The sequence below is a fragment of the Ptychodera flava genome, chromosome 16 (genome assembly GCF_041260155.1).
Source record: "Ptychodera flava strain L36383 chromosome 16, AS_Pfla_20210202, whole genome shotgun sequence".
NCBI lineage: Eukaryota > Metazoa > Hemichordata > Enteropneusta > Ptychoderidae > Ptychodera > Ptychodera flava.
In genome coordinates this window covers 12,429,928-12,455,638 of record NC_091943.1, presented here as the reverse complement: position 1 = coordinate 12,455,638, position 25,711 = coordinate 12,429,928, and the positions used below count along the sequence as shown (strand labels likewise).

Below are 25,711 nucleotides of genomic sequence, written 5' to 3'. Positions count from 1 at the left end.
TGTATGACCTCAGATTTATTGCTTGCCAAATATTGTGTATAGGTGTACATTTTCTGACAGTAACTCTTGGATTTCAACCAACAGTATTCGAGTATAGAAGTGCTGTAACCTCCACAAATGTAATAATCTCCACAAATGTAATATCAACCACAATTGTAATAAAATGCACCAATAAATGTAATATCACCCATAAATGTAACAAAAATCAACCATAAATGTAATAAAAACACCAACCACAAATGTAATTAATGGTAACCATAAATGTAATAAAAAAACACACCCATAAATGTAATACTTATCAACCATAAATGTAATAAATCTATTTTTTTCGTTGCAATTGAGGAATTAGCCCTAAAATATTGATCTATGTAATAAGGAAAGCAACTCCACACATCATTCATTTCTTAATTGTTTGCGTTTAGTGTGTTTTGCATATTTGAAAGTGTATTTTACGTTTCCCTGTTTTGTGTACAGAACTGATTGGCCATGGCTAAACACAGCTGTAATGTGAATGTCAGTGCAGTCTCTACTCCAGAGTGGGGAAGACTGTATAACACTACGATCCTTTAACGCCGTTTTTTTCGAAGATTGCCGTACTTTCTTAATCAATTGCCTCAAATTCGTCTTCAGTGGATAAATTGTGTGGAATAATCGATAGATTTTCTGTATTCCTATGTTGTCCCACTTGAAGTTTGTTCCTTCACTAGGGATGCCAGGATGTCTAATTTTGTTCTACTGTGTCCAAGGTAGTGTTCGTATTGTTTTTTACTAGATTGAACTATATGTTCTCGTCAACATGTTTTGTGTCGTAAGTTTCTGTTATAAGGTTTTATATTTCTCTGTTATTTGTTCTGAGTCATCTGTCATAAACTTTGTGTGGTATCACTGGTTGACGAGTTATTTTGACGCTTCCTCATTGTGTAATTATCAGTGTTTAAAACTGCTGTTCCACTTCCATTATCTAATGGTTTGATCAGTAATTCGCCGTTTTCTGATAGCGTTCTCAAAGTATTCTTTTCTGTGTTTCGGAAAGGACACCTAGTTTCAGGAAAGTGTGCAATAACATTACACTAGTCTTATTAAAGTTATTATTTACTCAGGGCATTGATAAACAAATGATCACATATGCAAGTTCAAATTTATTACATTTATGGTTGAGTTTTATTACATTTATTGTTAATTTGTTTATTACATATGTGGTTGCAGGTTGTTACATTAATGGTTGACTAATTTATTACATTTATGGTTGATTTTATTACAATTGTAGTTGATATTACATTTGTGGAGGTTACAAGTGCAACATTCACTAATGTAATTTACAATATGCATAATTTTTGGATGTATACTGAGCCAGATTTGACGTAGACTTCACCGCTTTGACCTTCTGGGCTAGGCCAAAGACAGAACTCCCAAAGTCAGCGGCAAATATATCATCAGTGACCTCTCAGTCCAATTTACACTGTGTAAAGATTGGAGTCGACGGTGTCCTACTAGTTCCTGTTTCCAATATGTACTCAAACCTGTGTCGAAGAACATCTCCCCGCCAATGGAAAGATTTGAGACGGTTATAAATTACTATCATTTTCTCGAAGTTTCGAAAGGTCGGTCTCGTTTTGTCTCGCTCAGTATGCGAAGCCCAATAGTTAACAAAATTAAATTACCTGCCAGAGTTATAAACATTAAAGATGATATATTTTGATCATTATAGCTCATGAAAGCTGGTAGATATCCCAGGAATCTAGAAGCTTGACGTCTGTTGGGCCCTTTTTTTGCTTTTCGTCCCATCCAATGGGACAAAAAGCAAACGGCCCAACAGATGTAAAGATTCTAAACTATAGCACCTCACAGGCTCTACAGACGGGCCATAAGGTCTTTTGGAGTTAACGCTTTGCTGAGATGAGATGTTTGAAAAGGAAGGTCTTACCAGAAAAAAAAACCCAAAAAAAACCACAAAAAAAACAACGGTAAGTTTTCCGATATTATCCCATTGAATGACGAGTTAAAAAAACTATATATATTCATCTCAATGCCAAGTAAAATTCATGTGAAACACACACATTCATCTCGATAAGTTGCACCATATGAACTGATTTTATTAAAGGTTACTGACAATAGTAAAAACTAGAGCCAACTACTCGATATGGACAAACGCTGTTTTCGTCAACATACTGTGCAAAAAGTTTATCCATCTTCCATAAGCGCATGATGTATATTACTTTATGACTTGCTAATTTCATGTAATGTGAACTTTGACCTCGTGTGTCGTGTGTCAAAGCTTTTACACATAGCTGAGGTGCATTGACTTCTAAGGTTGTAATAATTACTTTAACGGACACATTCTGTTTAACCATTGTTAGTTTGTAAGTAACCGTGTTTAGTTACTAGCCATAGAGAAGTGAATTTGAGCAAACATGAAATTTCTCATTTCATGCGTTGAATTTACAACTACTATTGAATATCAAATGGGGTCATGCTTATCAGCTTATCAATGAACTCGTTTTGAAGTGTTAGAAGAGATCGAGCAGAAATACGGTAACTACTAGCTGACCTCTGTAACCCTTCGACCTATTTTTGTCAATTATCACTGGCAACATAAATCACAGAGACAAAATCGAGCCGAGAAGTAAAATTAAACAATAAACGTACAACCTTGATTAATTTACAAAATGATAATTTGAAATTCACACCTTAATTCATAGACCACAAACCATGCACCTTATTCCGGTCGTATCTATGTGGAATTATGCATGTCTTTTTAAAATGACCTGTTGTCCGGTTATGTATACTTTTTTTGTATTGTTTCTACTTCAATGGTGTCATATTTGTTCGAATCAATGCATGCACTTAAAAGTGCTTCAACTCTGAACACCGAAATTACCTTCCAATTCAAATAATACAATTTCCGCTTGCTGTACATAATTGTAAAATTAACATAATGATTTAATGCAGTACAATGAATATCACAATCGTTTCACCAATTAAAAATTAAATATGTCGGAACTTGAGGTTTTTGTCTGTGGACAGTCATCCGTGCAATCACTTACAATGGTCTATCTCCGGGCAAAGGTTTAACGAGGGCATCGGTCAAGTCATTGAAGGGGGAGATTCATGACTGCAGACAATGCTGAGGCATTACAATACATACAATCCTTAGATACAGAGTGGGGGTATCTGCACGTACACGTTCCTCTGTCGCCCCTATCATCCGGGCTTGGATACGGGCTTGGCATACACCGCGCTGTGAGTGGAGGATGTGTGTTTACCTGACATCTAGCATGTGAAAGATTTGCAAAGGTGACGCGTGGGTAGACCCAGAGAACAACATTGAAATCGTGTTTGTGTACACTGTCAGTTTGAATCTCTCACGGCACAGTCAGGCCGACATCGTCAAAGTTCTGGCAGCGTGTTAAAATGAAATTTGTGATACTGTTGTAGGCATGTCGGATATAAAATAAAATGGATGGCTGAGTTCATATCGTTACGCGGGCATTGGTGTGTTTAATTCGTTCATTGCAACAATATGATATAGGCCTACTGTAAAAGTTAAATAAAAGAATAATAACAGTTTAGAGTTTCAAACAAAGAACTAGTAGGGGAGTCTTTTGTGATTATTTTACAGGTAGAGACACGCACAGAAACGATTTATACCACATAGGTGATAACAAAGGGCGTGGATATTAAAACGCCATATGCATGATGTGACCACAGTCCCTCCACTGTCATAATACCTTTACTGTCAGGATCTGCAGGATCAAGTTTTGCGATATATGATTGGTTTTGGAGACCTCAAACCACCAACCAATTATATTCAGAAATTAATTTCTTCATTTAAATATTTAGATTTGGTTAGACACATTTACTGAAATTGGACACAGTCCCAATGACTCGCCGCGCAGAGGACACGCGTCGGCGACCTGCATCTGGTACGCCCGCGTTCAAAGGTTTCTGAGAAAGGGGCTGTACCAAGAAATAGGACGCGATAATGATTGAGTGTAAAACCCCGACCTGTGGTCACCCGCATCACAAACAGTTCTGTAAACACCACGTAGGCTCACACACAGCACATAGGTCTCTCGAACAGGAACGACCGAAAATGAGGTAAGTGCGGCGGGCCTTTCTGAAATGGAATTCTAAGCTCTCTATCCTGTAGACCGGACGTTTTCAAGTTTGCGACATGGTACCCCTATAGGGGGACCGTGTTTGCAAGCATGCGACACAACATTCGGAAAGAAGTTATATGGCCAAGTTATATGGCTGCGGTCCATAGTACACACGCAATATGTCGACACTAGCCACACTACAAACAGCTAGCCAAGGTGCTCTCGCAATATTTCCTCTCAAGTTCCGGGTTGTTTCAAGACTGGCCTCGCAAGTCGGTTGATCAACTGCTTTGTGTGATTTGTCACATCGTTAATCCTAATCCTGTGTCGTCTATCGATTTATCAAGTATAATCTGCTTTTGGCGGTGACTGTTTAACGGACAACTCGGACAGGTAATTCGCAAACAGAAAGGCATGTGGCATGTCATTCGAGTGTATTTAGGTCAGCCGTTTACAGCCATTTGTTTGCTTGTACTCAAACGTCCAGTACCCCGGTTGATGATCTTACTGTTTTTCTTAAATAATCTAGTCAAGCCTGTACAGTGCTAAGGAAATTGTTCGCGTGCCTGTGTCTGGCATTAAAGCTATTTCAGAGACACAAAGAGCGTATAAGATAGTTTTTATTAGCAGTTTCCTCTGTGAGAGTAGGTGATGTAATGCATGAAACTCGGCCACAATGGCAGAGTTATATTTAAACGGGAGTTCCCCTTAACCGAAAATAATACCAAGATCTTTGCTGCTATTTATTTGCCTGGGGAATCCCAAATTACTGTGACATCTTGAAGGTACAAAGTCGCTCTGTTTTGAGCCTTTTTCATGAATTTGGTTTGATCCGAAAAGTAGTTTGTGTTGTTTGACTTCTTAAAAGACGCTGAAATACTAGTCATCTGTGCAAAACCTCAACTCTGCTTGCAGCCAGACAAGATTAAATATTCAGTGAAATATTTTACAGTCTGGTCCAAAAAATCGAAGTTCTGAAATCCAAGTCGTTACAACTCTTACCATGTATGGCTGAATATACACTGTTATATAAAGTATTGTCTTTATTTCAGTGTGATCCATCAAAAAGCAAAATAATGGGTATTTTTTTTTGAAAATGAGAAAAAACAGGATTGGATGGTTTTAAATAGGGTTTGTCGGGTTAGGCCTACGGAACATATTTTTTCATTTGGCCTACAAGGTGGATTCTACCTTATGCGAATACCATTTCTGCATTACTAAATTCTCTCACCTCAAGTTGTGATCAATTGCACTGGTTGAGGGGATTAAAATGGACTTCCACAGGACATGACTGCTAGCTGCTCTCGTTTTACATAGAGATAGGAAGTTGCTTCTGACAATGATTGGTGGTTATTATACATGATATAGCCTCGTTCCTATCACTCTTCCTCCATCACCGTGTTCCTGTAGGCCTACATAGTCACGGTGGTCGTGAGTTCCTGAGATACTTCATGTCCGTGGGTGCGCGAGTTTCGAAAGATGTATGCGCGTGAAACTTTGGCAAACTCAACATTTTTGCAACTTGGCTTGTAAAATTTTGGACATCTACGACAGAGCCAAACGGCACAGGCAGTCTCTATACTCTGAACGCCGGTAGTGGAGGAGTGGCTAGCCAAGTTATCGGTCGTTCACCTTTGGCCATGGCAACGCGCGTCGTTTCGAACTTAAATATTTTGTGATTCTAAACCCTAAGTTCTGTTCTTTCTATTAATTCTAACTGTTCCTTCATTTGTTGCAGACCACTCGAAAGCGAAAGCACGGACAGTGAGATCCCCTCTGATTCTCCTGTATTCATTGAGCTCACGACCTCTGAGGGCGAGTCGGAATATTCCGGCTGCACAACAGGCTACGGACTCATGACGCGATACCGCCGAAAGTTTAGAATGGCAACCCGCAGCTCGTCGTTGAAGAAAAGGAGAGGCCTTTTCAGCCGAAAGCTGGTCAGGAGGAGGAGGAGGGTCGTCAAAAGGTGCGTACACCTGACGAAGGACCCCTCGGCCACCCTTGCACGGCTGAAGTCGCAAGACCAGGCAGCGTACGGAGTGTGGGGCCGCTCTTTCGTCACACAGCCCAGACGGAGTGTCTGCTGGAATCTCCCCGAGACGGGCAGTCTTCGCACTCTGGTGGAATACCTGAAAGAACACCCGCCGCAGATCGAGTGATCAGTGCGGCAACGAAATAATGTGAGATAGAGACTCAAAACTCTCTGCGGTCCTTGGAGCGCAGAGGATCAAGAGGAATCTCAGAAACAGTTGCAATATAGCGCCAACATGACTGCCGTCTGTGGGTGTGTGGCATTTCAGTTTTTTACATGTAAGCCCTACTGCTGATCACATCACTTCCACCCAGTGGGAAGGGAAATGAAGCAGGGCTGATCCAATCGCTGAATTAAAACTCTGGTCTGGAAATCTAATCCTAGTATAGCAGCTTTGAAGTATGATTGACGATCACAATTTTACCAAATACTATAGGAATCGTTTCCCACACTCAGGAGCCTCATCCCAGGAACAAATCTCTGCCCCCTGAAAACTTTAATTCTGACCCACCCTTTTACCCTGTACGTTACAGTTGAGTCCATTGTATTGCGTAGAGTGGCGTAACCCATTCAAAGGCAGATGGGGATGATGATTGTAGATACCACCAAGTCGAAGGATGCTAGGATGTGATAAAACTGATTTCACCTTTGAACACATATTCATCTTCATTTAGGGGCTAAGTCAAGAACATAGTCGCCATCTTTTGTCGCCATATTGTGTAATTTTCTGTTGTACGAAACCATCTCAGTCATGGTTACGGCTGATCTTGACAATTTTTCTCGACAGTTTTGTTCCGTTTATTAACCATAGTTTATTGATACACTCCCTACGACATATGTAAGACGTACAGTATTCGGCTTGCCGAGATGGGTTCGTTATTGTGATCGACCACTGTGCACTGAATTTTTGCACGTGGAATACGATGTCAATTTGTACGCGCTGTGTCGACAAGCCAAATACGATACCGGTTGTGTGAACATGCTGTAGTGAGTACAGAAAGAAACCTTATTACTTACAAAAATAACCCACAATTTTTCGATATGAAGAACAAAGATACTGAGAAATTGTTGAAAGGCAACAGTGCCGCTAGCTTATACTTGTTTTACACATCTCTATAGAAGTTCTTTTGATGGTCATAAAGAGTAGATAAGAACAACAATGATACCGACAGTTGATCATTCAAGTCTTGACGACGCGAATGGAAAAATTAAAATACTGTCAAAGGATGGCGACTCGGTCCCTGTGGAGCTCTATAGGACAATAATTTGCACATGTTGTGTAGTCAACAGTTTATGCACTACCAAAAGCCACTTTTCTGGAAAAGTAATCTTTTCTTATCATATTTCTACAGAAGAAAACTCGGACATTATTTTTACAATAGTTCCCAGTGATGTAAACTCACATTTCATGTTTGTTTTTGACATTACTGCAGCGATGCAATATGTCATATTGTATTGACCTCTGCCACGAAGGGTCAACAGGTGCTACTATTACCACAAGGAAACAGTTAATAATTTACATATTATACCGAATTCAATCTTCTTGTCGCTTTTAAGATAATTCAAATTGCAAAGCTGACCTCAAACTCGTGCAATCATAGACGCTGGAGTTGCCCTCCTGGGGTCTATGTAGCTGTGGGTCCATAGCTGTGGTGTTTTCGGACGGAATTGCTGCCTTTTTAATACGGGCTGGTTTTGACTATTACGTTTTTCAAAACCAGCTCGTATACAAACACCACAGCTATGGACCCATAGCTAGGGGTCTATGGTGCAACCTTGCCTAGTTTAGCTCTGCTTAGCGGGATGCTTGTACATCTCGTCTTACTTCGATTTGTCCGATTCGTGCAAGTGTTGTAATTTTAAAATATTTGCTCTATTGCCTGTTGGGCTGCTTATCTTCGCTAAACGCTTTGGTGTATGGATCTAGAGAAATGCTTTAAGTCGTTTTCCATGCACAAATGGCTCTACGATTATTTACAGAATTTTCTTAATGGATTTACTTCTCTGAAATAAAGTACCCGATAGGCGGTGCATATTTAATGAAGAGAACTACAGAAATCGTGGTGGTAGCAAGCCAGACTACCTCCATGCAGAAATGAAGTGACGTGGTGCCTCGTTTTCGCGATTACCACCGAAAGCAATATAGTCGAATGGAAATGTAACCGAAAGGTCGTAGTTCTGAAGTCTGAATTTCGGTTCCGGTTTTGTTCTATCAAAACCTGGCAATGCCAAAATATGGGCGTTTTTAATGCCTTTTTTGTTTATCGGATACTGTCAGCGGGCCACTCGGAAGAGACCGCATGTATCCAAATTTACATAATATAATTCTCGGAAGCACGTGTCAAAGCGAATGGTTCTCGGATAAAAGTGCCAGTGACATGGCGCTTACTACATGAAGAGAACGGTGATGAGAATTTTTATAATATAGTAATGTATTTGTATATAGCGAACAGAGTTTTCTAGGAGTCTGGACACTTTATAAAACAGACTGCAACTGCATTGTAAATGGACAGTATTACCATTGTACCGCCCATTGCTGTTGCGCGGAGGGTCTAACTCTTTTCTATGACAGCTGGACTGTAACGGAGAAGGTCATTGTTACAAAATGTGTATTCCCATCTATATCTGTACTTTAAAATACGATTATCACACTTTTGTCATTATAAGACATGTATGATTTACCTTATATTGCCATGTGAATTTTCAGTCTTCACAGAGGAACCACAGTTCATGTGATGCTTTATTAAAAATTAGATGTCCTCTACATACTATAAAAATGTTAACTTGTTCTAAATTTTACCTATGTTGGTGTTTACCCAGAATTCATTGTAAGTGTAAGACTGCATGTAACGTCACCAAAATGATAGGGTTGAGGGGATGTGCCGCTGACTGTATTTCTGGCTTATTTCGAAAATGTTTTTTACACGCCTGCGCATACCAAAGTAGAGTCAAAACGTGGCCCACGCGAGCCTCCAAATTACCATCCCGGCGCTTCTGGTCAACAAAAGTGACTGAAGAGGTGGCAATGTACACATGAGATCACGTCGGGCGGCACATACCACGTGCGGAGGAGGAATAAGTCATCTGAGAAATATGATATTAATATCATGATTATGAAATATGAGTATTATCAATGAAACCGTCATGGTATTGCATCCGGGTTGAGTTCCGTTTCTGCTCAGTAGTAAGCTTACTCGATAAAATCACTGAACGTGTATGAATTATACTGCGGACATCACAGTCTACGGCGCGTCCAATATCGTGCATGAAAAGGTATATTGGACGCGCCGTAGACCACAATGTCAAGTACAATTCATACACATTCAGTGATTTTATCAAGTATTGCTCAGCAGAATGGAAGTTCATCAACCCTATACAATATCAAGTGGTTTTAATTGAAAACATTAATATTTCATTATATTTCATAAAACTGCACTTCTGGGGCGTATCTCACGTCAACTCCGGGACTGCTGGAGTCAGCAATTTTATTTATCATTAGACCATGGTTCGCTACGCAAAGTCTCATCTGTGTCCAACATACAACAGATATTTCTTATATGTTGTACCCGGTGTACTTTACGTTAACACGATAAGATCTTGAAACGGTACAATTCAAATATGCGTTTACCAAATCTGTATACTCTGTTTGAACATGACCTTCTCAGATTCGTATATTTTGTAATAAATGATATATACATCATATCAGATCTGATTAAATTGTTGTTTTCATTTTGCTCATGGATGAGTTCAAGTCCCCCGAGTCAAATAGCAAGGAAACGATTAAAGTCTGAAAAGTACTTTTTTGAATGTGACAAAGAGGGAAAAACACATTGTCAGTTGAAATAAAATGTACTTTGGCCCGTTATTGGACATAGAAGAAAAATGTATCTGTCGCCAAATAGGGAAGGCTGGGTGTTTTCTCCTACCACTACAGACGGACCAATTACTCGTGGGATCCTGGGAGTGCAATAGTTACGCAGAAAACACGATAGAATTTCGTATTTTGGGGTGACTACTGACACCATGACACCAAAAACTATACAAATTTATAAAATTCGATGAGTATATAAGATAAATAAGTAGCCTCAAACAAATATTCACACGTTTCATTAGATCACTGAACATTTTGCCTGGAAATTTTGTGAAAGTTCACCATGGCTGTAACATAAAAGTAGTGCAGATATATATAAACAGGGGTCTTCGAATTCATTTTGTGAGTTAAAGATATATTGAACAGAAAATTTAAATTATTTGCGAATATTTTGTTTCAAAGAAGATACAAAATCTTCGGTTTAGGACGTATGTGAAAGAGAGTAAATTCTTTTTCTTTCACCCTCTTGTGTTATTTTGAATGTACAGCTACAGAGGTCAGCAAGGTCTTGGACACTCAATCAAAGTACTTTTGAAAATGCTGTGATTCCATAACTTCTCCATCTTCTCGACGTGTTTGTTTGTTTGTTTTTCTCATTCTGCACCCATCAAGAAAGCCACTTTTAACAACAGTTCATCAAGCAATTGGATCAGTTGTCTGAGAAGATGATAACGCAGAATTGATTGATTGCCTAGGACGATGCATTTTAGGCAATTATGATCCTGTGTTTAATTCAAAAACTCAAAAAAACATACTACTGACCCCCCCCCACCCCAGCATTTCTAAAACAGGGTGACCCCTCACCAAAGTCTAAAACAGGGTGACCTTCCATAGACAACCGTTCCAGACTGAAGAAGCTGACAATCCCTTACGATCAGCATTTTATGGCAGGAACAGCTTTGCGGCCCCCCCCCCCCCCCCCCCCCCCCCCCCCTTCCCCGGTCCAAGCTGATGTGGCTGCGGGTATACTTGGCACATATCCAACAATAAAGAGGGCGCTGTATAATTCACCACATTCAAGATGGCTGCGTCCATAACGTGAACTTGCCGTCTGGTGAAAGATCAGGTAAGAATGTGTGTTCACCCTTTTGACAGCTATTTAGAGTTGCCTCCGCCAACCAACGTTTGGTTCGATAAATTAATTGCGGACACAGAAAATAAATCATCAAAGCGATATCATGTAAATGCAAATCGTTGATCGAAAAACCGTGAAGGCCCCATAGACTGGCAATGCAAATGCATTGCAAGACGGTCGATCGATCGATCGTCCCTGTCACCAATAAAATATTCAATTGCCGTGTTTTCCTGTTGATCTGCACAAAATATGTGTTTCTAGATCTCGCCAGTCTCTTCCTAGTTTAAAACTTCATCCGACAATATACATCATATCAGATGTAATCAGGCGAATGACACGTTGTGAACGTACCCGGTTTCTCAATAGTCTAGACTACCTACCCCTACACCGTCCAAGAGACAGGGTCATCCGAGGGTCATGACCGGATAACAAGGTTCGTGCGTGTCTTGTTCGTGACCAAAATCAATGAACTTGCTCCTTTCAATTTCTTGAAGGGACATGTCGCCACGGTTTGAATACAAGTAAGCTAATATTCATCCCAATCATGCATCGTCTGTGCTTCCCCTACTAGTACCACACTTGTTGTAACCATGGATGTACAAAAAATTTGTACATCCATGTTGTAACCATGCAGAAGCAAGTCTCGCTTGTACAATGCGGGATACTGTTTCCGTATTGAAATTTTAATTTCATGACTTTACGCGGGAAAATGCCTCGCTTCCTCTGGCTTTTATGTTGGGTGTGAAAACTAAAAGTTAATACAGCTGCAGAAAAATATCAACCTGAGTAAAAAGGGTTTACATCTGTCGAAGTAAAGTCTAATATTTCAATGAATTCTTGCCAACAATCCACATGTAAATTGTGAGGTTGATGCCAAACATTTTTAAAAGCAACCGACTTTTCAGCGTCATTCAGTCATAAGGTCTTCATTATTCAAAGAAAGGTCATTTAGAGGACAGTGTTGTTCATGCAGAATAGACTGCTGGCACTGCAGACAATAGCATTTCAAGTTTGTGTGGCGTCAATGAGGCACATGACTTGGCCTTGAGTGAGTCCAGGTTTTCAACCTTGGACCAGGGCAATGCACTTTCCCTGTGGTCAGATGGAGCACTGTCCCTCACTGCAGTTGGAAGAAAACACATCTTGGTAGAAACAGAATTAAAAGTGAGCAGGCTGTTGTGGAATGGTTCATCTATCAATCAGACACTTCCAGTGGTTGATTGAAAATTCTTAAAGGCAGGCACAGTGTGAGATTTAAGAAAAGGAGGCACAGGTTACAGAGCAGTCTGAACCCTTCTTCTGTCTTTTCACTGTGGTGATAGAGTACAAGAGTACAAATTGATTTCACCTGTAGGAAGTTGACAGTGTATCCTGATGTCTTGTAATTACCATGGCCATTCATTAAGGTAGAACGTGTCTCGAGGACAGATATTTGGACACTCAAACTTTTTCAATTCTGTATTTGGTCTACAACTTGTCGGAGCTTATTTTGAAGCTCTTGGAGTAAGTAAACTTTTCACCAGCTTAGTTTTGTGAACTCAGGAATTTTAATTTTCCCCATCAAGATAACACAGGAATGGCAGCCATTTTGAATTTAAAATATTGGTATTAGGGTAATTTGTCTCTCTATATTAGTATCACAAATTGGATGGTGTCCTCCAATTTTTATCTTTGATTTTTAAAGGGAGAACTTAAAAGTTTGCTTGTGGAAAATTTGTGCAACATTTCAAGTCATTCATTTTCAAGGCGTGAACTACCTCAACTTCAATATTGCTCAATCATTCTTACTGTTGACAAGTGTACAGGTTGTAGAGTCAGATTATTTTTAACTTAAAATCACTTCGAATGTCATGACTACAAAGAAGTGATGCATGATGGGAATGCGGGACATGGTGCCCTGACTGATCGTGCATTCCTTTAATATTTTGCAAATTAATTTTCAGAGCAAGGAACTATACCAACACTGCAGTAGGAGGGCTAATGTGCAGCGTCTTGGAAGCTTTTAACCAATGGTCTGACAGAAATTGACAATCAACTATCAGATATGATTCCTTCAGAGCTGCTGCACGTTGCCGCGTAAATGTGCAACATCTTAGAAGCCTTTTGCAAATTAACTGGTTTAAACTTATTGTTCATATTGAATTCTTTCTAAACAGCTAGTCAGGCAGAGAATTGCCGTAGTTCAGACTCCTATGAAAATGTCCGACTATAACTAATTGCAATCTGCCAATAGATACAACCATTCCAGGTGCTGCACATGACCTGGGGTAGGACCTGTCAGTTAGCTTTTGCCAGTTTTAAGTGAATTTTACGGTATTAAGTTATTTAAATTGGTCAGCTGCAGAAATTTTACGTTGGTGTTCATTGTCTAATTCCCACTCACAAATTTTCAGTTCAAGTTCTTAATCAGTTTTATTCAAATCATGATGAAATTTGCAGTACTGTATTTTAGCGCCAATTGTCGCTGTCTTTGGTCTATTAAATTCCAAAAATCTTAGAATCCCCCAGTCTGATTACATATGTATGTAGGGTCGTATACTTATATTTTTGAGGCAATTGTTGCAAGTTTTGATCAAAAAAAATTTGTATGGACATTTGAGTTATGTAGGGATAAATGATAATACTCAGGCAAAGTGCACCACTTAGAATGTATGCTGGCGGCAGACACAGCAGGCACTGATTTTTGGAAATGATCCATTGTTAACTCTTTCCCATCAAAAAAATTATCTACAGCATGTTCAGAAATGCTGATATTCAGCTATGTCCCGTCTTCATTAGTATTCCCGTAATTGACATACAAGCCAATTAACACATATCATCTAAATTGTCTTAAATATCACAGCAGGACTATATCAGCTGCTAGGTTGCTTGTTGAGTGGAATTGCAGTTCCTTTGTATGAATCCCAATCAATATTACTGGTATCATATTAAATCTCAGAAGTGCCCTGACCTATGACCTTGTACTCTAGAGATCACAGTTTTTCAATTTTTTTCTCTACAATGAACTCTTTGTTGCTCTTTGTAACAGGTGTCAACATGGTTACCATTGGTAGCAATTCACCAGGACTATTAGCTTTCTATCTGCTTCACTGTATTCCAAGCCACTGTAGGTTCAGAGACTTGATCATGCCGGAACACAATTTGTATCTTGTGAATTACTGCAATTCTGATAAGCTGTGCACCCAACCTTGTCATGCATGTACCAGTACGGTAGTTGTACCTTGGTAAAGTTGTGTTCTCTTCTTCCCTTGCAATAGCAAGAAAAAAGAATGTCTGGAGAGACATTTTTGAAACAGTGTGTCTTTGTTTGTACTGGATATCGTCTAGTCAGGGGTCATTGTGTCTGAGCATGAAATGCTGAACAAAAATGCCTCCCCCTCCCTCCCCCAGACATTTAGCTATTGTTACTGTGCCCTTGTACTCCAACAATTTGGTCTAGTTTGGGATGGGAATGCTATGGTTTTACAGGCGTGTAGGGGTCTAGTCCAAACATCTACAGTGGTTTGCTGCCAGTGTCTATCATGTTGTGCCTGCAAAATAATTTCTCTATCAGTGAGTATCATGTGATTCAGATTATGCATTCAAAGCTGGCCTTCTAGAGCCTGTGTATGTATGCATCAGACAGTTCTTACATATCTTTATGCAAAGATACATACATTGTGTATACATACGTGTCCACATGTACTGTTAACCTGTTTTTACCCCGATTCGCTGTAAACAGGCTGGCGATCACCATTGATAACAATGGGTTTGAGCCAAACCAGGGTGGTGAAAGGGTTAAAGGAAGGGGACTCAAACCCAGGGATTGAGTCGTTCTAGTTTGTAAGAGGATTACGAAGGTGTCATAGCCTTTTGTTTTCCATTGAAATTGTAATCTAGTAAGTAAATTTCCTGGCAAGACAATCTGACGCCTGAACCATGCCTTTAAGGCAACATTCAAGAATAAATATGTCCACAAACCGGGCTCCACAATCTGATGACGTCAAAGCGGCCCCTCAGTGGCAGCACTCACTGCTGTCACAAAGTATTCACAAAAGTTTGAAACCAGTTTGTCGCCACAGCACTTCTTGAATACTGCAAAATTTGTCCAGAACTCGCTTGTGTGCTGGTAGTAAAGATGTTTTAATCACATCAGGAAGTTTGTGGAAATAACAAGGTCTGTTTTGATATAAAATTCATCTTCTTCAACAGATTTCCAAAGAGGTCCCCCACTGGCTATGCTTCTTTACTTGCCAGGATTAAGATTTTTGCACTCAAAATGTTTGAATGGAGACCAAAAGTTTGGGGTGTTCACCAGAAATCCTACTTTGTGAAAATCCGAAGCAAAGAAATCACAGCAGAAAGTGTTGTGTTTTGAAGATTGACACAATATTGTTGATAAATACATAACAGCAGTCAAAATTGTTGACAGATTATACTGCTAAATGTATGCTAAGTCATTATTTTTAGTTTTGAAACATAGCCTTCCTGTAATTGTTTGCTTCTAAGGGATAAAATTTTACTTCATCACATGGTTCAATGGTTGTAGTATGACTGTTGTAAGCAATTATTTTCTTGCCATGTAAAAGTAATGGCTGGACTTTGTGACAGAATGTTGTAAAAAACAGAAAATTCTGTACGAAAAGTGTATTTTTCCTGAAAAGTTCCAAGAATGTATGCACACAGACACAAAATAAAGCATTTACATGTACTTACTCTGACAAGCTCAGTACTATGTATCCCAACAAGCTTTTGGGACCAGAACAAGAAACTATGGTTGACATTCTGATTCAAAACAAAAACTGGGGGGAAAAAATCATCAAAAATTACAACTACTGGCCCTGTAACCAACTTGACCTGATAGTGTCAGATGAACTTGGCTGGATGAAGGATACAGCAACATTGGGGTAAAAGGACTAACTCTATGGCCAAACCAGAAAACCAGTTTCCTAGTTCCATGACTGACCGGCAGAGTAGAAGTAGTGAAGCTGTACTGTGTAAAAGAACGAGCTCCACATTTCAGAATGTTTGTGCTTGTTTTATCAACAGTCCATCTCTAATGTCGTACATTGTATTTGTGGTAAGCAGTTTGCATGCAAAAGTACACAACAAGAAGGGTATCTAGAAAACTACTCAAATATATTTCACCCATCCGGTTTTCTATATCATAAATGAAAAATTGCCTCACCAGTAATGTGTTAACAGAAACCAGCTAAAGGCACTTAAATTCTGCATTGAACAATCTTTAACCCTTTGATCGCCAGTGTCAATTTTTGTTACCTTGATAAAATGAAACTCAAACAATTTCTTTCACATTTTCTCAGAAATTATGATAAAAAAAACTGAAGCCAATAGGATATCATGTCAATTCAGTCTAAATCCATTACAAAAATTACAGAAAAATATACAAAAATTTACAAAATGTTTCACAAAAATTTTGGAGGGAAGAAATATGGCACTCAGAGGGTTAATGGTCCAAATACCGTCCATCATTCACTCAAGATCTATTTGTCTCTCCAGCTTTAATACCAGGCAAGTGTCCCAGGTCACAGAGGTCATAGGTCAACTGGCAGTCACACAGAGGAGACCACGACATGGCATCAACTACGGTTGATGCCAGCGAATTGTTCAATCTCTTGGAATCCCAAGATCTACGTGTCGTGGAAGAGATCAAAACATTGATCCATGAAAATCTTAGTACTGGTAAGTAAGTCTTCTGTGAATTTTCTGTCTATTTTAAATTTCTAGTTAATCCCTGAACTTTGAACTTTTAGATCCTAACTGACAAGAATTTATTATTTTATTTATTTGAATATTGAATTTCTAATCTGGTTGAATATCTAATCTCTGTACTTTATACTTTTAGAGCTAACCTGACAAGAATTTATTTAAGTGAAAATTTTCTTAAAAGAGTTAGTCTCTTGTCATTGAACAACCATGCATACTTTTTATACTCTTTCAGTGTTGCAGCACCCATCAGAGAGTTAAAAACTGTGTATTTTGCAAATTTTTCTACACTGCATCGTTACAACTCATGAAATGTTTTGTGATTTCTGATTTTCTGTTTTAGCTCGTGAGCCATGGCTGTTGAATGGTCTAGTGGATTACTACATGGCATCGAGATCCCAGAGAGCCATGGAAATACTGGCCACTGTGCGAGAGCCTTTGGACAAGGTAAAGTCTGAAAATTGGCTGAAATAGTCGTGCTGGGGTGGGGGCTGGGGTCATGTTACTTTGCCCACTGCAGAATAGGGCACCGCAGTCTGTTTTAACACCTCCAACCACACCGCAACCTCATTGTGCTTAGATATTTATTTACGTTTTTAGACTTTTTTAATCTGCCATTTTCATGATCCACACATACCCTTTCGTCCTGGCACTTTTGATCTGAGAGAATCCACCAGTTTGATTGACAACTGTAACAAATAATAGCTCATGTTCACTGAATCATGAACACTAACCAATATGTTTCAAAAATTTTGTGTTTTCTCCCCAGTGTGGAATTTTGAAAAGTACATGCCACCATGAGGCTATGTGAGGTCATGTAAAATGGTAGTGAAATGACTATTACACTTGAAAAATTTATTCCCGATACGATTGTACATGTATTGCCTGTTTTGGCACACCTGAATAGCAATTTTTCACATCTCCTTTAGAAATCAGTACTTGCCTGAAGGTGCCGTTAATGGCGAATAAACACAAACATACCCCCCAAGACAGTGTTGAATTGTATACGTACTGGAGCTTAGTATGGGTCAGCTGTTCTTTAATCTTTCTGGCAGTTTGTTCAACACTTGTATTTCAACAATGCCTGCATGTGTACACCAGTCTATAACCTAACCTTGAGATGCACGCACAAAGCAATTATGCTTTAAAAGACATACACGTAGTTGATATATTCTGTACATTTACTGTATAGTTTACCTGACCACTACTAGCCAGTCAAAAATCGAGCGGTGTCATTCAATGATAAACCAGTGGACTATGGAACATAATCCATGTTAAACTGTTTGGTAGCATTGTGAAGTGACCTGGACGACCCGGTCTAAGATTACTGCCAAACAACGACTGACCTCAGTGGCCAGTTCATAGAGCTAGCAGTGTGAAGAAGCAGAGTACACTATGGCTTTTCTTTGGTCTGACAAACAAACACAGAGTGTCTGCTGAATGGGAACATTGTCAGTCAGTTTTTCCTTTAAAAAGAAAAGTATTGAGACTTTCAGATTTTTTAGCTTTGACCATAAAGACTTATTTTTATCACTTTTGAATCTTTTTCTGCTGATTTTTCCAAAATTGTGAAAAATGTTGGGCATTTTGCTAAAATTTGGCAATTTGCCAATATCTGATAGCAACATGACACACAGAAAGTACCTACTTTTCCATTACCAACAACGAAGAATATACCAGTAACACCAATAATAATTATAGTAGCAATAATATTGATTATTAAAAATAAATCTACAGGATATGGGTACTTTTTTACAGTCAGGGGGGTGGGGGATGGGATAAAGTTCAAAATAGTCAAAAGTTGCTCCCAATTGCTATTGACTGATTGATTGAACCTATTTTTGAATGAATGTCTACCTGTATGTTGTAATTCCAGCACCTCTTTGACAAGCTCAATGAGAACATAAAGGGAAGCGGCAAACATGCGACATTGACCTTGCTAGGATACACCGTCAGAAAACAACCTTCATGGTTACACAAGATAGTACACACCCAGCTTTTCAATTCACTTCTTGACTGTATAAAGGTAGGTGGAAATTATTCATTGGGAGAATGCACCCTGGAGAGATATTCACTCTCAAACATTTACAATACATGTTTGGTCTGCCATTTGTTGGAGCTCATTTTGAAGCTCATGGAGTAACTAAAGTTTCAATCGGGTTCATTGGCTTAAAAATCAGGGGTCACTCTGCAAACTTTTTGTACCAGAAAAACAAATTAAATATTTACAGTGTCTTGAAATTCAAAATGGCTGCCATCCCTGTGTTAACTCAATGGGAAAAATCAAAATTTTGATCTTCATAAAAATACACCAGTAAAATCTTTAGTTACTCCAGGAAACCTTAAATGTACTATAAAGTTTGAGAGTCCGAATTACCTGTGCCTAAGGTGTGTTCTACATTATATGAGACAAGGTAACAGTCTGATATCGAGACAAATGTAATAATTTATAAGGTTAAGGTATACATGCATAGAAAGTGAAAGACTTAAACTTTTGCTCAAACTTTCCTCAGTGAAACTTTCAACCATACTTTCACCGAATCAAGAATAAAATCAGGGGTCAATGTGCAAAAACTCGATACAAAAGAAACAAATTATCTAAAATTTACCGATATTTGAAATTCAAAATGGCTGCCTTCCCTGTGTTAACTTCATGGGGAAGAATAAAATTTTCTATTATTAAAAAACTTAGAGGGTAAAAATTTTTCTAACTCCAAGAGATTTAAAGTGAGCCCCCATCAATGTGAGATCAAAAAAAGAACTGTAACAATTGAGAGTCCAAATATCTGTCCCTGAAGCACATTCCACCTTAACGTGATCATAGACCCTTGAGAAATTTGAGGGTCTATGACATGATATAATGAAGTAATTCTTTGTTATATTTTTCACGCACAGAGTGATGTTGATATTCCTGCCGTCATGAGTTCAGTTCTCATCATCACTACTTTGCTTCCTATCATACCATCATTCGTCGGTCCGTACCTCAACCACATCTTTGAAGGCTTCAGCCGACTGGCTTCCTGGAAACTACAGCCACCAGGTAAAATAAATACTAAAAACAGTGACCTTTGACCTTAAGAAGTCAAGGTGCATGAGTTACAAGAACATTTTTTTTGCCAGCAACGTGTGGGTAAAATATCTGCCTCTGCAAATGCCAAGTTGTAAAGTCAAATTACCTGTTTCAATTATTTGACAGCCACGATGACAACAATATTTGAGTAGCTACCTAGCATGTTTCTCTGCTGTGTGGGCACTTTAAAAGAACAAATGAACAAAGATTAAAACATTACACAGTATTGTGTACTGTTGTCATGGTTTTCCTAAAAGAAATGCGAAAATGTAAAAACAGAACATATTTGCCACAGAAGGTATTCTATTGTACAATCAGGGTAAGCACATGTTATAGTTGATGTGTATATACTGTTGGTAGGTGGGGTTTGAAAGAAGGGTTTGATATGGACTGCATGCATCTTTAGTACCCACTTTTGGTTGCTTGGAAGGGAAGGAAAGGCTGAAATATGAGTTTTTTACATGTATTAACAAAGGAATTAACCCGTTGAGTGCTGTATTTTTTCCCACCAAAATTTCAGTGCAACATTTTACCAATTTTTATGAACTTTTCTGTAATTTTTCTGATAATTTTGGACAAAGTAAACACAACATTTCATTGGCCAGTTTTTTATCAAAATTTTGGCAAAAATCTGACAAAAATTGACTGTGGCGCTCAGAGGGTTAAATTTTGAAATTTTTGTCCAAAGCTCAGTGCAGAACTTTCAAATGTCTGTTAATCTATCTGCTTCAGGCATTGTACCAGATGTGTACATCATACATTTACAAGTGGCCGTGTATTCCATGTTCCACCGACTGTACGGAATGTATCCCTGCAATTTCCTGTCGTATCTCAGAGAAAGATACGGCAAAGATAACAGCAAGGAATTCAACCAGATAATTTTGGTGAGTGTATGGATCGATGGTCCTCAGTTTTCATGGTTTCTGAGTTTATGTGCGAGAAACTCAAAACAGATTGACACCATGGAAAGGTCACAAAACTTGAAAAAAAGTCAGTCTTTTTTATTGTGTCAGTTTAGCTGGGATTTATCAGCCAATCAGAGTGGCCAATATATCTGAATTTGTTGAAAGTCACATTGAATAGAATTTCTACAGTTATTCACTGGACAAATATGAAATTGTGATAATCAGTGAATTCATCCATCTTTCTTCAGCTAAAGAGCAAATTTATTTATGTTTCATACCAGAGTTTGTCTCTCTGAATTTTGACATCAAAATTATGAAAAAATGCTGTCAAAGAATAAAGACTGTAAACACTTCTGTCACTGTAGAATTAAGTGTTTGAACTGTTTTTATCACAGCCAATGCTAGAGCATGTGCGCATGCATCCCAACTTGGTGACTGGCTCCAAGGATATGGAAACCGATACAGCAAGGTAAATGACCTATGACATACTGTTCATGATAGCAAGGCTGTTTTAAGATTCATGTTCATGTGCTTGCTTTAAACATTGAGTTCTCAGATATTTTTTGTGCTCTAAGTGTATATCACTCTACCATTCATTGGTATTCCAAATTTCAGATATCCCGCTTGCCATCTGTTCAAGGCTATATAATATTTCAAATAAATTAGCTTTTAAACTTCTGTGTGTAAGTTTCATGTATATTGTTTGTTTTTCAGATGGAGAAAGATGGAGAGCCATGACATAGTAATGGAATGTGCCAAGATTTCCCTGGATACACTGGAATCAACAAGAGATGACATACCATACAATGGGTCCTTAGTGAAATCATTCAAACAGTCAGGTGAGTGATTCTGAATACGCACACAGTGTATGACACTTTGTCTGTTTGCAGATAACTGCATTGTGAACTATCAACCTAGGAACAATATTTACACTAAAAGGCAAAAATTTAGGAGATATGTTGAGGTTTGAAGCTCATATGGGCCTGTAAAGGCTGCACCCGACTTTGAAACAATGTAAGAAATTAATTTTTTAAGGGTCTGTTTGCACCTAGAAGGTCCTTGAATTTAACGTCTCCTGAAAAATCCTGGAAAATCGATAATCCACACTCTATTTTCAAAAATGATAAGATAATCAGTTGTGATATTGTAGGAATGATATGTAAAATGATATATAAAAATGATGTATTGTAAAAATGATAGCTGAAAAGTTGTACTTTGACCCTCAAAATGTCCTTGAAAATTGTTACAAAAAGTCCTTGAATTTTAAGTCACTTTGAGCGTATGGACCCTGATTTTTGCAAATGTTGAATAATTCTGGTTACATTATCTTAAATATGCCCACATTTAAAACTTCACGGTGGATTTCACGTAATTGATAAAGTGATGTTCCAAGTTGTCTCATTTAAGCTGAGGTTAATAATGGGCTTTGGCAGTCACGTTTTTGTTCCCAAGTGTCACAGCTAGTCCAATGGTCTGGTACTATCTGATGCTCTATAGCGGTTATTCACAAAATATAGGGATTTACATCCGAGTAAATCTTACAACAGATGTGTCATCATCTTAGACACATAGCATGAAATAGACATACAGTACAGAATGGTAAAATGTACAAGGATATAAGTCCTGGTAGTTTGTGAACAAGCTTATGATTATATACCTTTAAAGTAAAATTTTACTATTGAATGCAAAAGATACACAGTTTTTACCATTAAAATGCTGTGTAAACCTTGCAGTGAAGAAAATCTAGTTCAGCAGCATTATCGCGCATAAATTCACATGCGGGACTTTAGTTTTCTATCTTACTAAATGATAATTAGGGGAATATTTTTTTCAAAAGCCATTAAGATCATGGCTCTATTTTCCCTATGAGTAAATGAAATGGCTTTACTGTCAAAGGTCAACACGCAATAACACTGATAGTTACCGACACTGAAACTTACTGTACAATAAATTTGGCATAGGTTACAAACACAGGTTGTGTATTCTGATTATTTTACAGGGAGTGCTTCTCAGGATGGATCAATAGAAACTGAACAAAGGCGCAAACAAATTGATAATGTTCCCAGCACACCAAAGCATCCCCTACCGCTATCAATACCCGGAGAAATATCGACAGTTTGGAGCCCATCTGTCATGTGTGGTCTGTCCACCCCTCCTAGTCAAGTATCTCCAACCAGCAGCCTGGCCGATGTGTCCTGCAGTCTGTTCCAATCCGTACCCCAGACTCCAACACATTTGAGTTCAACAGGAGCATCGGGTAGCTTCCACTTTCATTCCCCGGAGAACTGTGATTCCATGGAGACGAGTGATGGTGAAGCTGGACGCCGGCTACCCAGAGGCAGAGCAAACATACTTAGTCGGCTAACGCAGTCTTTAGTCACAAAATCTGCTACGCCATCACCCCCACCGTGTAATGAGAAGTGCCAGTCACTGCCTGTGACTCCGTGTAAAGATGAGGCTCAACTGAAACTCGACAGAGTGCAAAATGCAGCGACTAGTGCAGAAGAAGGAGACAAAAACATTGCAGAAAAGGTGTCAGAGAGACTTCAGGCAGAAAGTGAAAGAGAACCTGAAAGTGAACACATAGTGGAGAGTAATAGGAACGTCTCCATGAAAGATTTGTCCAAGATTATTGAGGGTTTATCCCAGTCTATGGAACATGATGGAGAAGATTTTGAAGGTAGGAAAACAAAGATTTGTTGTTTTAAATTCGTTCCAATCAATCTCACATCAAAGAGTTCTCCACAAAGGGACTTTGATGAGTGGGCCAACTCTCTGTTTTTGGAGTGATCCTTTCATATGTTAATATCTATACAAAAGAATGTATTTCCACAACAAAAGAATATGCAAATTATGCATTATGTAAATTGGTCATCCCTCTGTTTTTCCAAGCTATGGAAAAACACTGCTTCACTATGATATAAATGTGGCACTGTAGTACAGGTGCACATGATCCCACTTTGCTACAGTCTTATATTGTGGCACAGTCCCTCCATTGTGATTGTGGCAATGGTTGAGATCATCGGTAGTCTCCCATTTATTGCAACCAGCATCAATCTGAGCCCTCTTTGAAATGTTGGTATACAGTGCATACTGTCACAGTCCCTCCACCACTGGTCTTGAAACGCCTGTTGTTCTAGCTGTGAATTACCCCACCTGCAAGGACAGGGCTTGATGTAGATAGGTCCCCGGATTTGTCACCGCTTTTGTATCACTAAGTAGCCAACAACTTGCTCATCTCGGATAAATTGGTGATTCATTGTTCAGAAAAATATGATGAAGTATTCTCTGATGTACCAAGTGAAAAGGGTCAACTTCATCAGGGAGAAACCTTTGAACACTCTCACTTCCTATTTGATTTTCACATCCTTTGGTGTTTGGTTTCAGTGCAGCAATTTTATCACCCTTACACATGTACATTTTAGCTACTATAGACTATAGTCTATAGAAGCTATTGGGATGGGTATCCCTCCGGCGTCCGGCATCAGTCGTATGTATGTATGTATGTATGTATGTATGTATGTATGTATGTCCGTTTGTGAGGCGTCCGTCCACTCAAATATCTTGAGAACTGCAGTACTCACTGATTTGATATTTGTTGCGTAGATGAAAAATATTATTTGAGAAACTCTTTTTTAATTTTTGATATTGTTGAAAATAGGCAAATTAATGCCAAAAAAGGTGTTTTTGGTAAAAAATCTTCTTCTTCATAACCGCTAGTCAGACAGCTTTGTTATTTGGTATACAGGTCCCTAGGGATAACCCAATTAGATTTGTTCAAATGTGATGAAATATGCAAATGTGTATTTTTAAGGAATTTTTTTGTCATTTTTGGTCAAAATTTGACTTACATTGTATGTAATTCTTGTACTGTATCAACCCTATCAATTCACCCAGAAAAAAATATTAATATGATTTTAAATCATTGAATTAATTAGGAAATCATCAAAGCCAAAATAATTTTAGTGTGGAATTATCAGAAAGTTCAACTTTTTTTGACAGTTCATAGTGAAATGCTTACCATCTTGGAGGATTAAAACATGTAAAGGCAACTTTCCTGAATCCCAACTTCGATATATTCTGAACTACCATTTATGATATCTAAAAGAAATTGCTCATAATAGTTTGTCATGATAGGGTGGTCAAATAAATAGAGATAGAGAAAGTTCTAATTTCCATTTATGGTTGACTTGGTAAGGATAAAATAAGATTACTTTTTGAGGAAAAAAATAGAGTGGTCAATTAAAAGAGTGGTCAAAGTGATAGGGTTTTTATGGTAAAGCTGGGCTGTAAGATTCCTCGTGCTATTTATAGCAATTATGCAATCTGTGTAAACAGTGCAATGAAAGTGCAACATGATTCCTTATAATGCTTTTGATGACCTTGAACTTCTTAAGTTACAAACATTTGTCTTCAGTGTGCTTTCTCTGAGTACGTACAGTCTCAACTTATTCAACAGAACTTACAATGTTAATTTGAAAGTTAAAATGTGCTTGGTTAATAGGATGAAAATACTGATATTAAAAGATAACCAGCTGAAGATTCTTTATAACCTGACAGATATGCTGTTTTATTATGACGTAAATCTTGATTTAAGCAAGTCCAGTTTACTTTAATTAGAATGTAATTAACTCTCGTTTATTTACTATTATAGACTAATATAGTCTGATGAAATATGCAAATCTGTATTTTTACGAAATTTTTTCCATTTTTGGTCAGGTCATCCTGAAATGAGCTATCAAAGATATCCACCTTCTTCATCAATACATGTGTCACAAAAGGTTATTCTCTACATAACACAGCAGAGCTCTGTCAACTGTTAGTCGCTTGTTTTTTCAAAACCGCTGGTCAGACAGCTTTAATATTTGGTTTACATGTCCCTAGGATGACCTTAGTGAGATAATTTCATACAGTCAGGAAATACTTAATTTTGTATCCATGTCTATAGT

The 25,711-nt window shown here is 38.3% G+C and overlaps 2 protein-coding genes across 2 annotated transcripts in view; both read left to right on the top strand.

Moving 5' to 3' along the window:
* Window positions 1–3,728: 3,728 nt before the first annotated feature.
* LOC139114027 (uncharacterized) lies at window positions 3,729–9,840 on the top strand. Its single transcript, XM_070675501.1, has 2 exons — window positions 3,729–4,098; window positions 5,839–9,840. Exons 1-2 carry the CDS (start codon window positions 3,983–3,985, stop codon window positions 6,260–6,262), a joined length of 540 nt encoding a protein of 179 aa, XP_070531602.1. The 5' UTR covers window positions 3,729–3,982; the 3' UTR covers window positions 6,263–9,840.
* Window positions 9,841–11,018: 1,178 nt separating this feature from the next.
* LOC139114024 (hamartin-like) overlaps window positions 11,019–25,711 on the top strand; it is a 29,428-nt gene continuing 14,735 nt past the window's right edge. The window contains exons 1-9 of the mRNA XM_070675498.1: window positions 11,019–11,072; window positions 16,581–16,763; window positions 17,131–17,234; window positions 18,664–18,813; window positions 19,683–19,827; window positions 20,590–20,741; window positions 21,158–21,231; window positions 21,477–21,601; window positions 22,762–23,442. Of these exons, the coding sequence (XP_070531599.1) occupies window positions 16,655–16,763; window positions 17,131–17,234; window positions 18,664–18,813; window positions 19,683–19,827; window positions 20,590–20,741; window positions 21,158–21,231; window positions 21,477–21,601; window positions 22,762–23,442 (1,540 nt within the window). The 5' untranslated portion in view covers window positions 11,019–11,072; window positions 16,581–16,654. The remainder of the gene's footprint in view (window positions 11,073–16,580; window positions 16,764–17,130; window positions 17,235–18,663; window positions 18,814–19,682; window positions 19,828–20,589; window positions 20,742–21,157; window positions 21,232–21,476; window positions 21,602–22,761; window positions 23,443–25,711) is intronic.

Bases quoted from the DNA above. Each gene is read 5' to 3' on its own strand.
- LOC139114027 (XM_070675501.1), top strand. From the start codon at position 3,983: ATGATTGAGTGTAAAACCCCGACCTGTGGTCACCCGCATCACAAACAG. The intron at 4,099-5,838 runs GTAAGTGCGGCG...CATTTGTTGCAG, and splicing joins CAGGAACGACCGAAAATGAG to ACCACTCGAAAGCGAAAGCA.